This window comes from Passer montanus, unplaced genomic scaffold (genome assembly GCF_014805655.1).
Source record: "Passer montanus isolate IOZ18808 unplaced genomic scaffold, ASM1480565v1 scaffold36, whole genome shotgun sequence".
NCBI lineage: Eukaryota > Metazoa > Chordata > Aves > Passeriformes > Passeridae > Passer > Passer montanus.
The window spans coordinates 6,078,673-6,092,436 of NW_024368374.1; the positions used below are offsets into that span (position 1 = coordinate 6,078,673).

Here is a 13,764-nt window from a genome sequence, read left to right on the forward strand (position 1 = left end):
GTTTGCTAACTCTTGCTCAGGTACTACAGTGTTTAAGTCACATTATTTTTTATAAGCGTATAAAATCATCAATGTCCAGCAAGTGGAAAACATAAAATGAAGTTTTGCCTGAGTCACATAATTTAGTAAGAATTTAAAAAAATAAGGCAGAGATTTCTCACATCATTTATATTTGATATGAATACTATACACTGCTGTGTGGGTACTTAAAAAACAGAACTAAAAACTTCCTCATGTCTTCTTCAACAATTCTTTAAATGTAATGTAAGAACATTTAGGTACTAGGTGTTGCAGAAAGCATCGTAGTAAAAAAATCTCTGTATTTGAACTGCATTGCTGTTCTTAGTTAGGCCTTTGCCTGAAGCCAATACAACTGTCAGCAATCACAACAGATGTGAGACAGACCTGCTGCTGGCACGCTCAACATCCCACCACAGTGTGCTGGTTCCAAGTGGAGAAAAAGGATAAGAAACTGATATAAACTTGTCAAAAAATTTAGTGGTTCATAACTCATTTTCAACCTGTGTGAGAACAATGAAAGCAAGTTGCTCTGCAGCAATCCAGTATCAAGCTATGGCTATGGATTTTTTTTTTATCCTCTATGAGCAGAATTCAAAGTAACAGTTCAAGTTTAATGCCAGGAAAAGTATAGAGGCGTATACAGAGACTTAGTCTGAGGTTTTAGAAGTCTTGGTTTCATATGGAGGACAACACAGACTACCTTACTACAACAAAGATACCTTACTGGTATGATCCAATGATCCCTCACCCATTTTGTAATAAAACAATTCTTACAAATTTGAGCCCAGGCTTGACAAGTCCCTAATATGCCTCTGAAATCTTAATAACCAGCAAAAACATCATTGGTCACTGCCTCTACAGCTAACATACAAAACCCCCTGAAACTCAGCAACTGTGAAACACCCTCAGGCTGCTGCATGGGATTGATCTGCCCTGATAATTAACAGAATGTAAAATTCATCACAGAACATCCTGAGTTTGAAGGAACCTACAGGAATCAGACTCCTGGCCCTGCAGAGAACACCCCAGGAATCACCATACCCTTCTTGAACTGTCAGGCTTGGTGCTCTGACCCCTTCCCTGGAGAGCCTGTTCCAGTGCCCAACCATCCTCTGGGTGAAGAATGTTTTCCTGACATCCAACCTAAACCTCCCATCTCGGCTTCATGCTGTTTCCTCTGGTCCTGTCACTGGTCAGCAGAGAGATCAGTGCCTGCCCAGCCTCTTCCCCCTGTGAGGATGTGGAATATCACAATGAGGTCTCTGCTCTCCTCCAGGCTGAATGGACAAAGTGACCTCAGCTGCACCTCCTATGGCATCCCCCCAGGGCCCTTCACTATCCTCACTATCCTCATTTTGGACACTTTTTAATAATTTAATGTGTTGTTTATATTGTGGCACCCAAAACTGCCCCTGGCACTCAGGATGAGGCTGCCCCAGCTCAGAGCAGAGCAGGACAATCCCCTCCCTGTCCTGGCTGGCCATGCTGTGCCTGATGCCCCCAGGACAGGGTTGGCCCTCTGGGCTGCCAGGGCACTCCTGACTCACCATCAACCAGGGGCCCCAGGACCCCTTCCATGGGGCTCTCATTCCCCAGTCTGTCCATGCAGCCACACAAAGCCCTGCTGGCTGTGACCAACAACTGCGCTCCTCTTCAGATGCTTTTCAACATGCACCAGTCAGTCCTTTTTGAAAGCAGGCAGCATGTCCAAAACACAGTTAGTCTCATAAGTATAGACACCTAAACTTTGTCATAAATAATTTCTTCAAGTGTTTGTTGGTTTTTTGTTTGGTTTATTTTTTTAAAACTTTCTCTTTAATCAACAAAAAAAAAAAGGAGCCTTAACTGACTGGGCTAGGTTTTGTGTCCAGAAGAAATTAAAGGAAATTTCCTTTACATTAAAGGAAACCTACGTTAAAGACAGAAAAGAGCTAGTTTTATCCAAATCCACACCAGAGGCTACTACAAGAAAGGGACTTGGAAACAAGAAGGCAAACAGACTCACAGCTATTTAACAAATTTCAGAAGTGTACTGAGGGACCAAGGTGGTAGTGCAAATACCCATTCATAGTAAGGAAAATGATACACCGATGGTTTTCCTCAGTTTAATATCATTTGATGTTATAAACTGCTAAACCCAGACATCTTCACATTATTACACTTGATGCACCATAAAACAGGTTTATGTTACAGTGTAAGGTTCAATATTACAAAAACTGCAGAGACCTCCACGCAGAAGTCTTAATTTTTCACTCCTATTCACATCAAAACCAATACTCTTAACTGTGTACAAATGGAGTATTTCCTTTCATCTTCTAGAGCCGCTTTACAACCACCAGTTCTAAACAGCAACACCAACACTGGTAGTGAGAAATCAACTCAAAATCAAGGAAGTGCCACTGCAGCCATTTTCTCAAGTCACACACACTTCCTGCTGGAGAGCTGGCTGTGGAATTTTGCTGTCCTCTGTCTTTTCCTGCCCGGGAACTTGGCACACAGTCTTTCGTTTGAATAACCGTAGACTCAACCGTAACAAGTCGCTGTCCATAGCTGCGGAATTTGTGTAAGTTTGTTTTGTTGCACCCTGTTGAAATTGAAAATGGAATTAAAAAAACCCAAAGAACTGAAAACAATGTCTTTTAACATGTAAGCTGAGAAATTAACCTCAAGTACTCTCAGTAATTACAGGTTTAATCATACTAATCATACCTCTAGAAAAGACTTGGAGAATTAATAATTTCTCTATTAGCATACAAAACCACAAAACCCACTGCAGAAGTTTTAATTTTGACTTGGATTCTTACAATTCTTATAAGAGCACATGGAATCTTAAGCAAAAAAGTTATTCAACAGTTACCTATGAAATAATATTTGACCTAATTATTTTTATTATGTATTCTCTAAATATAGAAAATGTAACTCCAGAATTTAAACATCAAAATGACAAGAAACACAAACTAGCTCTAGTCTCAAATTTAAATTAATCTCTCATTTCACATAAAAAACCAAATACCCTACAACCTCTCTAAATAAAAGTCAGTTTATTATTTAAAGGACCAGATTTACTTCAGAACAACAAACACAAAAATTATCTTCCAGAGAAAAGCTCTGCTTAGGGGCATCTGTGTTCCCACGCTTTGACCCAGCACTGTAAGCAGACCACTTGCCTTTTCATTCTTCATGAGCTGCTTCCGAATTGCAGAATCCCTGCGGAAGCACAGCGCTTTGCAGCAAGGACCCAGATTGCTGAGCAGACCTGCTCTCTCTTCTTTTCGCCGAAGTGCAGCCATGTTCAGTGCTCCCAGTTCGTGTTCAAAAAGGTTTTCTGCATCTAGAAAGAATTGAGATTTGCAGAGATCAATATACACATGGTATTTTTGAAAGCACCATACAGTCATATGAATTTTCTTAACATTTTATTATTTGTATTTCTGCCTTCTAAACAATATCAAGGGTTGGAAAAGAAAAAGAGTATTTGAGTTTATAAAATAACATGAATAAATCCTTCACCATTGAAAGGGAAGGATGGATACCCTTTTATTTAGTTTCAGCACTGGAAAGCAGTATTGAGACAGCAATCATTGGGAAGCCTAAAAATCAAGTGACAGCTTTGGACAGACGACAGGGTATGATTTATGGTCAGACATGTGACGGACAAAAGGTGTTTGCTTACCACTTGCATTAATCATAAAGTAGCCCAAGTTTCACTTCTTTGCAAGACATCAGACAACTGTGCTAGTGCCAACACTGTTTTTGTATGGCTATGCAAAAGTGAAATACAACTATCTAGAATAATTTTTTCATTTGTGGTGGATGAACCTGGAGAACTAGGAAGGACTACCCCTTCCTATTGGCTCACCTAAAGCATTTAACAGAACTCAAGGTGACAGGACCAGTCCTCCAACACATTTACCAGAAGAAACAGTGTGCAGAAAGAACACTTTTCTAAAAGATGGTGGTGAATCTTGCTCTGCAACAAATCTGTTTCTATGAAATGCAAAGACAAAAAGAGTGCACAGGGCTGGACCAGAGCTCATTGATTTACAGCCCTTTTACAGTAAATAGGAAGATTATCATGTAATAGACAAAAAGCTGGAAAGGTATGTGGCTGAGTCCAATCCAGCTGCCTCTAAAAGTAAAGCTGGGTGTTCGGCAGAGAATTTAACACCTCACTCAAGATGTGAAGAACCCTGGGGGAAATACAGCAAAGTAAAAAAAAAAAAAAAAAAAAAAAAAAAAAAAGAAAAGCAAAAGCAAAGACTGCTTCAGCAGTTTGGCAGTATGAACATAGAAGAGGACAAAGATGCATTTTTCAAACCACTCAGAATGTGATGAAACTCAGTAGTTTTTAAATAAGGTGAAAAGAAACAAAGTTACATGAAATGAAGGGCAGGTTAAAGAGAACTGCACTGAAGTCAAAGACAACCTCAATGGACAATCAAAAAATGGAAATAAGTGGCAAGACATAAAAAGGCCACTTCAAAGGTAACATGGACAGCTTGCAGAGTTTTCTCAGATGCCAGGTGCTTGCTGAGCATATCTGGCAAGTAAGCATGTCCATATCCTTAGAGGAACAATTGCATATAATAGAGGGCAAGTCAGCTAAAAATCTCAATACCATCACATACTACAGATTTTTGCTTCCAAAGAAAAAATAATTTAAAAAGCACACCCTGAAACAAGGTATAATTTCTCTACTTTCTGCATTTAATAGTATTACCAGAAACATTTCAATTTGTCCCTCAACAAGAACAAATATGGGAACACTAACCTCAGGAATAAGACAGGGAGACAAATTATACAACCATGAAGTCCAGAGTGAAAATGCTGCATTTTCACTGTTACACACACTGAGCACACCTAGCTCAGATTCATTCAGTTTTCAGGCAACCATATTTGTGCCTTTCTTTAGACTACATGTGCTGTGGCTGTGTAATCCCTATACAGAGAACATTCACCTGGCAGACTGCAAAGGAAGTGCATACACTTGAAAGCCTACTGGCAGTGTAGGAACTCTGATGTGTGAGAGACTGCACACACACACCAAAGGAAAATCAAGAGAGGCACTTCAAATTCCCCATCCTCTCCAGAGCAAGGTTCTGCAGAATCCAAGTACACTTAAGACAGTCCAAAGGCAGTGCTGGAGAGCCTCCTATCACACTAAGGACTTCTAGGGAAGCATGCAAAGATTGCTGAGATTAGTTCAGGTATCATTTTAAACAGCCAGGTGGAGTGATCCTGCAGTGCAATTGCTGTTGCAAGGAATCCCTGGTAAGAACTGTTGAAGTATACAGCAAAATGAAAGCTTACAGGGAGAGAGACACAGTTCATACCTCGACTGTATCAGTTTGTATGCTCAGGCAGACTCAGTATTTTATTTGACTCAAAAAAAAAAAAAAGCAGGAGCAGTAGTAACAGCTCACGATTCATACATGTAAACAACTTAAATGGCTCAAGCAAACAGTGACATTGATGGAGATTGGCACAGCTAAAAGTTTTGGATTTTTTTTTTCCTTCCAATTATCTGAGACTGTGAGGTTCTCAGAACAAGACAACTGCATAAAGAATAATGTAAAGTGAAAGGCATTGTTTCAAATTAAGAACTAGAATTTACAGAGTAAAAAAAACCATGAGCTCCACAGATACTATTATTACAAGCCACAATTTTCTAACATTTAGATCCTGCCATAATTTGCATAGAGGTCTTAGAGAAAGCAAACATTTCATAGTCCCTAAAGAACCATTCTATCATGCAAGTTGTTGCAAGCAGCTCAACTGGTTCCTGAGATGTAAAAGAGAAAAATTAGTATTCCTTTTCATGGAAAAGCCCTGTTAACACTTAGAACTGTAGGAAACAGCACTAGTACAATTGATGCCTATCCCATTTGTCATGCATGCATTATGACATACACTCTGGTCAAATTCCAAACCTGTAAATTATTGTATTTCCCACTTTTAGTAGAGGTGTAATATACATATTTAACTTAGCACCTTCCTTCTGATCCAAAACCCCTATCTATGAATTCTAGAAAGGATTCTTAGAATGAAAATAAGAAATCTTGTTTCTTTCTTGAAATACTACTACTATGTAATAATACAGTTCACTGGAAAAGATACTTAGCTCTCTAAGAAACTGCTAATACACCTTAGACTAGGAAAGCATTAATGGTCTCACAAAAAGAATATTCCACTAAAATAAAAGCAATTTTGTTTTGTTTATTAGTCTAGACCTCCTCACCATTGCTGGAATCAAAACACTAATCTGACTAACATGCTGCTGTATTACATTTCTGTAATTTTCACACAATACTCACGATACACTTCATGTGGTCTTTGAAACCTAAAAAAATGAACTAATGCACATTTCATAAGGACTTTTTCACTACACAAAAAAGACAGTTTAATCCCTGCAAAAGTTACCTTTAGGTTTTTCTAACACTCTCTGGCACGTCTCTTTTATTTTGGTGAAGAGCTCTGGTCCCGCCAATCGCTTGGAAATGCCAACTCTCAACATAACAGCACCTGGTGTGAATTTTAAGAGCGCAGCCCCAGGCTCACGTGGCTCTTTTGGCTGCTTTGGCATAAGACTGGACCAGTCCACATCTATAACATCCACTGGATCTGCAAAATCATTGACAGAGAATGAGTTATCACATCACCACCCCTTACTACAGCTGATTAATTTCACATGCTGTGCACATGGCTGTCTCCTGAAAGCAATATATATTAGATTAACATTGTTCTGCAGACCTCTTGGACCTTTCCTGTAAGGATGTCAAAACTCACTTGGATGGGTGGGAAATGGGAGAACTACAAAAAAGAAATAGAAATAAAAAGCTATATGGATTAAAAAAACCCAACCCATGCCTAATATTTTGCTTTATTTTTATTGTAATGCCTTTGTGAAAGGTTCTTCAGATCCTGCTTAGCCAGCAGGTTTGGAGATATTACTTATGCATTCAGAAAAGTCACAGTACAACTGAACATGCTAAGATAGATTCAAATTAAATGCTCAGAAAGCTAGCTCACACAGCCCAGATTATCCAGCTGAATGTAGGACAATTAGACAATTCCATTCTTCCCAACGCACTTGGAAAGCATTCAAGCACAGACAGAATCTGCTCAGAGACTGCACTTCTAATTCAGAAATACTGTCAACATCCCAACAGCATTATATGCACATTGATCTAATCTTTATATTCAAATAACAACAAAAGGGGGTTGATATACTTTTACCAGGCATCTTCTCATCCTCCTGTTGATCCTCACGCTTTTCAGCATCGCCTGCCAGAATTTCATCCAGTTCATCATCACTGATAGGCTCGTATTCTCCAGCACCAGAGCCCAGTGACTGCACATCGTTAGTCTTTGCTTCATCCTCTCCTCCTACAGAGACAGATACATACTGTAGCTTTAAAGCAATCATATTTGTTTTCTCAACATGATGTACACTGCTTGAAGACAAAAAGGTTTAGCAAACTAAACTGTTAGCTTTTAGGAACAAGTATATGCAACATAAAAACTGGTATTAACCTAGAGAAACAGTGAAGTTATGCCTCCTATACAAAATGTGGCAGTTTGAATTTTACATACACTGGTCAATTTTTTGGTGCAGTATTAGTCAAACTGCTCAGAGAAGGCCATTTTCACAACATACATGTTGATTATCTGATATCTGATTTGTAGTTTATAATAATAAATAGTTTATAAAAATTTAAGTTAACTGCCACAGTCTTTCAGATGCTTTAGCACATTAATCTAAAATCAGGATTCAGTCCAAGGTCCTAATATAAGTAACAAAACTCTAAAACACAAAAGGTAACAGGTATCCTGAATGAAACAATTATATACAGAATTTTAGACTCCTTGTAGCAGTCACAAGAAGAGCTTTTAGAAAACCATGCCAAACTTCTTTTAGTTGATACCCTCCTTTCCATTCACGTACTATCCGCAAACACAAATACGTGTGCTGTATATGGAAACATATTCCTTAGGACTTGAGAACACATATTCCTTAGGACTTGAGAACACAAGACACTCAAACACTGAATTTTGCAGTTCACAAAAGGGACACCCTCTCACCGCCCAGACTGAAAGATCTGACTCAAGCACTTAAAAATTCCATTGCTCTAAACTCAGGCTTTATTATGGTTTTCCACCATGGGTACTAACAATGAGTTGTGCCACACAAACTGGACTGAATTTACAGGGATCCTCCTGATCCTCCTCTGTGGATGACTATTCTGATACCTTCCAGCTCCCTTAGCCAGAGTGGAACTGCTTCCATTTTAAGTTCCCCACCCATTCTTTGGGGTTTTTTTTTGCTTGCCTTGGGGGAAGAAAAAGTAGTCACCTCAACTAACCTAAAAATCAGCAAGGAAAAGACAAACCAGTAGAGCATAAACAAACTACTCAGACCATCTGGAAATGCTTTGGAGGAAGCATATAGCATCTTAGGCATTATTTAAGCCAACTCCTAAAGCAAACACACTGGGTTCAAAACATTAAGATAATTTAATAATATCCTGACATATTTTGTTAATCTACAACAGTAATTTGCCCAAGTAAATACCACATACCTCCCTAACATCAGCACATCTGGAAATTTTACTTAGTTTTCTAACAGGTTTTTCCTTTTAAGAAAGGAGAATAAGGTGATCCACACTAGATTTAATTTTGTATGACAATACATAACAGTAATTTGCCCAAGTAAATACCACGTACCTCCCTAACATTAGCACATCTGGAAATTTTACTTAAGTTTTCTAACAGGTTTTTCCTTTTTAGAAAGGAGAATAAGGTGATCCACACTAGATTTAATTTTGTATCTTATAACTTTAAATATTCACTGCCTGTAAGATCCATCTGCTCCATCCACACTGATGTACCAGATAGAATAGTTCACCATTACTACATGTTTGGACCCATTAAAAATTTACTGTATTAAAAAATTTAAATTAATACAATTCATAGTTCTCAATAGTATTTTTTTAAAATTATTTTATATTTTGAATTTTAAGTAAAAGTTTGATAATTTCTAGACTATTTTTTACCACTCTTATGTGGAAGTGTACTTTCATATTAATTCTGCATTAAAAATTCAACACACTCATCAGCTGAATGGAGCAATGTAAAGAGGAGGTACAAAGTAATGAAGTATACTAAACCTTAGAAAATCATAACCATGCTATATAGAATATGTTTTAATAATATGGAATGCCATCTAATATTTTACAAAATAGATTTTCCTAAAAAAATTAAGAAATCCTAAATATACCATAATGCCCTAGAGATGATAACCTGCAGAGAATTTAGAACACAACCTTTGAAAAACAGACAAAAGAATACACATCAAAACAAGTACACTGAAAGGCTAGACCTAAGAACACATTTAACATGCACAGCCTATATGGTTACAGGTGCCCTCTTGGAAACAGGTCATGTACCCAAGAATGGCCTTTCAGTACCTGTTTCTCGAGTTACATGGTACTCTCAGATTTATCACACCATGCTTTTCCTCTAGTTTAAAAATAGTTAATTCCATCTATTGTAGCAAAATCTGACTTTTCCAGGCACATTTCAAATACTATCTTTGTCAAGTGCTTCCACTCCACAGATAATCTCCTTAAATGAAACCTTCCCAACAGGATCTCTCATCTCCAAAGACCACTTTGTGAGTAATCAGGTAGGAGACCTAAGTACTAAATATTCCTCACAAGCCACTTGAGACAGCATTTGATTTAACTGCCTGAATTAACAATGAACACTACAAGTAATTCTTACAAAGACTGGCAAACACGATGAGCATGACCATAACATACACCAGTTACTCTTTCCTTTATGTTGTTCATGTAAAAGCACTTCACAACTATTTTTGCAAAGCTCAAGCTTCTAATCCATGTGACAAACTGTTAAGAATTTGTCAGTGACAAACTGTTAGGAATTTGTCAGTGTTTGCCCCTTTCTAAGCACACTTACCCCAGTATCGTTAGGGCCAGCAAAATGAAGCTGCATTTTCAGCTGACATTACTGAGATCACCTCAGGTAAGGTTAGATCTGGAAAGATCTATAAGATTACCTCAGGAAAGCTATTTTGGGACTACTGTCCCAAGCCATACATATGTTTCACCTACTAATCAGACAAACGGTTCTGTGATAATTGGGGTCTGGTAGCAAAAAATCTCCAAGAAACAGCTCCAAATCCACATTCTTTTTTTTCCACTCATTACCTGTCACTCTCAAAATAAGAAATAGATCTTAAAACTGGGGTCTGGTAGCAAAAAAATCTCCAAGAAACAGTTCCAAATCCACATTCTTTTTTTTTCCACTCATTACCTGTCACTCTCAAAATAAGAAATAGATCTTAAAATGATATAACAAGGCAATTAAAATTTGGTGTTATCTTTTAGTAAACTGCTTATTCAGAAACATTGCATTTTGGTGAAATTATCTCAGATAATTTATGCTTCTTTGCCTCAAGACTTCTCTAGAAATTAAAAAACAGCACCAACACAATTAACAATAAGAAAGATGCTCATCAGATTTCTCTCATTGTCTGCTTCCACAGCAGAGAAGCTGAAGCCAATAAGCTCTTCAGTAGAAAACTATTCTATTTAGCACTATGATAAAAGAGAAATAATAAAAACATTTGTTAGTCCAGGTTCTTTCCCAGAGTAGCTCACCTTCTAGACTCTCTACCTTTTCGGCCTCATTTCCGTCTTCAAAGCCTTGTAAAGGTCCTACATCTTTGTCTGTTTTTTCCTTCTCTGAAGCCGCTGAGTCCCGGCAAACGCCATCAAACTCCTTTTCGTGATCTCTGTCCAGTTTTGTTTCACTGTGCTTTGCTGATTCCTTTTGAGAGGAGATGTCAAGAGTTCTCTCCCTCTCTCTTTCAGCAGGATCAGGCAGCTGCCGGTCTCTCTCTCTCTCCAGCTCCCGCCTTTTCTCCCTATCCCTCTCTCGCTCCCGGAGTCTCTCTCGCTCCCGGCTCCTTGGCCAGTCTTTGTCCACATCTCGGTCCCAGTCCCTCGGTCTCCCCTCTCTCCTGTCTCTCTCTCGTTCTCGATCATGTTCATGTCGATCTCGCTCCTGAAGCCTTTCCCTGCTATCAAAGGACCCAGATCTGGAATGAACCTGACGATCCGACTCAGGGGAGCTTCTTCTTGAGCTGTGGCTTCTTGAATCTTGACGATCTGCATAAAAAATTACAGATATAAGCATGACTATGTGGCACATAAATGCAGTACCATTTTACTAGACCGAAATTTTAAATATCGGTATGAAAATTTCGGTATGAAAATATACTTCTCAAAAGCACCATCTTCAAATTAATAATGCTTTCAGATTGCCTTGGAAGATTTAACCTCACTTAAAACCACAAGGTAACTTTTGCCACTTCAAAAAACAATTTTAGTGGCTACTTTCTACTGTGAGAGAAAGCAACTGAAAGTATACACTCTTAACTCAGGAATTTCAGTATGAAAATATACTTCTCAAAAGCACCATCTTCAAATTAATAATGCTTTCAGATTGCCTTGGAAGATTTAATCTCGCTTAAAAACACAAGGTAACTTTTGCCACTTCCAAAAAAGAATTTTAGTGGCTACTTTCTACTGTGAGAGCAAGCAACTGAAAGCCTCACTTAAAACCACAAGGTAACTTTTGCCACTTCAAAAAACAATTTTAGTGGCTACTTTCTACTGTGAGAGAAAGCAACTGAAAGTATACACTCTTAACTCAGGAATTTAGGCATGGCGGGGGGTGGGGAGAAGAAAAAAGAATCATCTCAAAATTCAGAATTTTTATAACATGTCTTCTAAAAGCTACGAATGGCTTAGTTAAAAAATTATGAATTCAGAAAAATAATTTCAGTAACCATGAGGAGAACAAAGAAAATTTTTTTCAGAAAAAGTTATTTTTGCATTGATGGTGTTTCAGTTTTAAAATATTTTACCTATTGTTTTTTTCACAGCAACTACACACATAAAAATTGTGACTATTTTGATTTGCAATGAAGATGATTTCTATGTGTATTAAAAGTATGCCTAACAGGAACCTTAAAAAATTTACCTCATTTTGTGTAAGTTCAGGAATTTCCATACCAAAATTAACAATAATAACAAATTTAAGAACATTATTTAGATGATAAAACTATCTCAATGTTCTGTTAGCACAAGCATTTTTTCTATGAGGTTTTTCTGTCCTACAAATTACTTTATTCCCCAGACAGCACGAACCAAATCGAACTGACTTGTTTTGGTATAAACAAAATGGTAATCCTGCCCACTGAGAATCAGCTTTTCAAATATGTTAACACTTGCAGAAATTTTAATTCATTCTAGTTTTACAATGAAAGGCAGACAGGACCTCCCTCTCCTGTCACACTAATTAAAGCCATGAAGAACAATTTGGGACTTGTACACAGAAGGTCAGTCTCACTAAAATATATCTTATTACCTGAAGATGTGCTGCGACTGGGTTCCCCTCGTTTCAGCTGATCAATTCGGGACTTCCTTTCAGTGATTTCTAAGCTTTTCTTCTCCCTGTCCCTGTCCCTATCCCTATCCCTGTCTCTAGAGCTACTGTGCAGGATCCTCTTCCGTGCAGTCTGATCGTCTCCGCTGCGATGCGCTGACTCATTGGAGGGGGATCTAAGCCTGCTGGAGGCATGGCTCCGATTGCTACCGAGGCTGCTGCTGCGCTTCTGGTCCACAGGCTTACGGTGTGGTCCATCCTCTATAGTAACATGAGGGGCTTCCACCTTTTCTACCCTCGTCCTGTGACTTTTTCTGTGGGAATCCTCAGTGGTTCTTTCTGGAACAACAATGTCACCACGTTCAGGAACATCTTCATCTGACCAGTCACTGAATGTTGTATCTTCTCTTTTTGTGGGGACTTCTGCCACTGCTTTCTCAGGTGGTGCTTCAACCAATTCTTCTTTAGTTACGGGAGGGGTTCTTGGGCCTTTCTTCTTTTTATGATGTGGAACAATTTCTTCATCAGAAACTTCAGAATCACCTTTGGATCTCTTCCGCTTTTTCTCCACATTTTTCCGTTTTTGACCTTTCTTAGGGGAAAAGACCTGGCTTTCCTCAGTTGCTGGTTCATTAGCATACCTTTCCACCCCACTGTCTTCATCTTTCTTCTTCTTCGTGGCCTTTTTCTGTATCTTAGATTTCTTCTTGCTGTCATCATGCATTCTATCAGAAGCATCTCTTTCTTCAGAAGGACGGTGTCCAAGATTTTCCTGAACCCTGGACCGGGAACCTTCTGAAGCATCTGGCTGCTCTCTTTGCTTATCTGCTGAAGAAACCCTCTCTTTAAACTCTGGCTCTTCATAGCGCCGGGAACTTTCCTTTCTGTCCGATTTTCGCTCTTCTTCTTTCCAGCGGCTCTGCCGCTCCTCCGTGATGTGAGAGGGGCTCAGTGACCGGGACTCCTGCGGCCGCACTACCTGGCTCAGGAGTCTGTGCTTTTCATCTGCAAAATGGGAAAAAGAACATTCTTTTCTCAATGACAGGGAAATGAGAAAAAGAACATACTGTTCTGAGAACATTTTTTCATAGCCTTTATTGTGTAAGAACATGTGAGCATTTGCTGTCTTCTGCACGCCAAAAAAGGTGTCTCTTAAAACACATAACCCATTACTTCAGTTAGATTTCTCAGGTTTTTCTACTGCTGCAGCAGCAAAAGACAATTTCCAATTTGGTAAACATGCATCTTACACAGAAGATATGGAAGTCA

General features: G+C 38.6%; 1 protein-coding gene across 2 annotated transcripts in view; it reads right to left on the reverse strand.

Moving 5' to 3' along the window:
• Positions 1–2,112: 2,112 nt before the first annotated feature.
• The window catches only part of ZC3H13 (zinc finger CCCH-type containing 13), a 45,054-nt gene continuing 33,402 nt past the window's right edge, over positions 2,113–13,764 (reverse strand). The window contains exons 14-19 of one of the 2 annotated variants that reach the window (XM_039716581.1): positions 12,478–13,500; positions 10,704–11,213; positions 7,258–7,407; positions 6,442–6,642; positions 3,189–3,352; positions 2,113–2,605 (exon numbers count right to left, since the gene is read on the reverse strand). In XM_039716581.1, the coding sequence (XP_039572515.1) occupies positions 2,435–2,605; positions 3,189–3,352; positions 6,442–6,642; positions 7,258–7,407; positions 10,704–11,213; positions 12,478–13,500 (2,219 nt within the window). In that variant the 3' untranslated portion in view covers positions 2,113–2,434. Of the gene's footprint in view, positions 2,606–3,188; positions 3,353–6,441; positions 6,643–7,251; positions 7,408–10,703; positions 11,214–12,477; positions 13,501–13,764 lie in introns of both variants that reach the window. The other variant, XM_039716580.1, reaches the window with a different exon arrangement.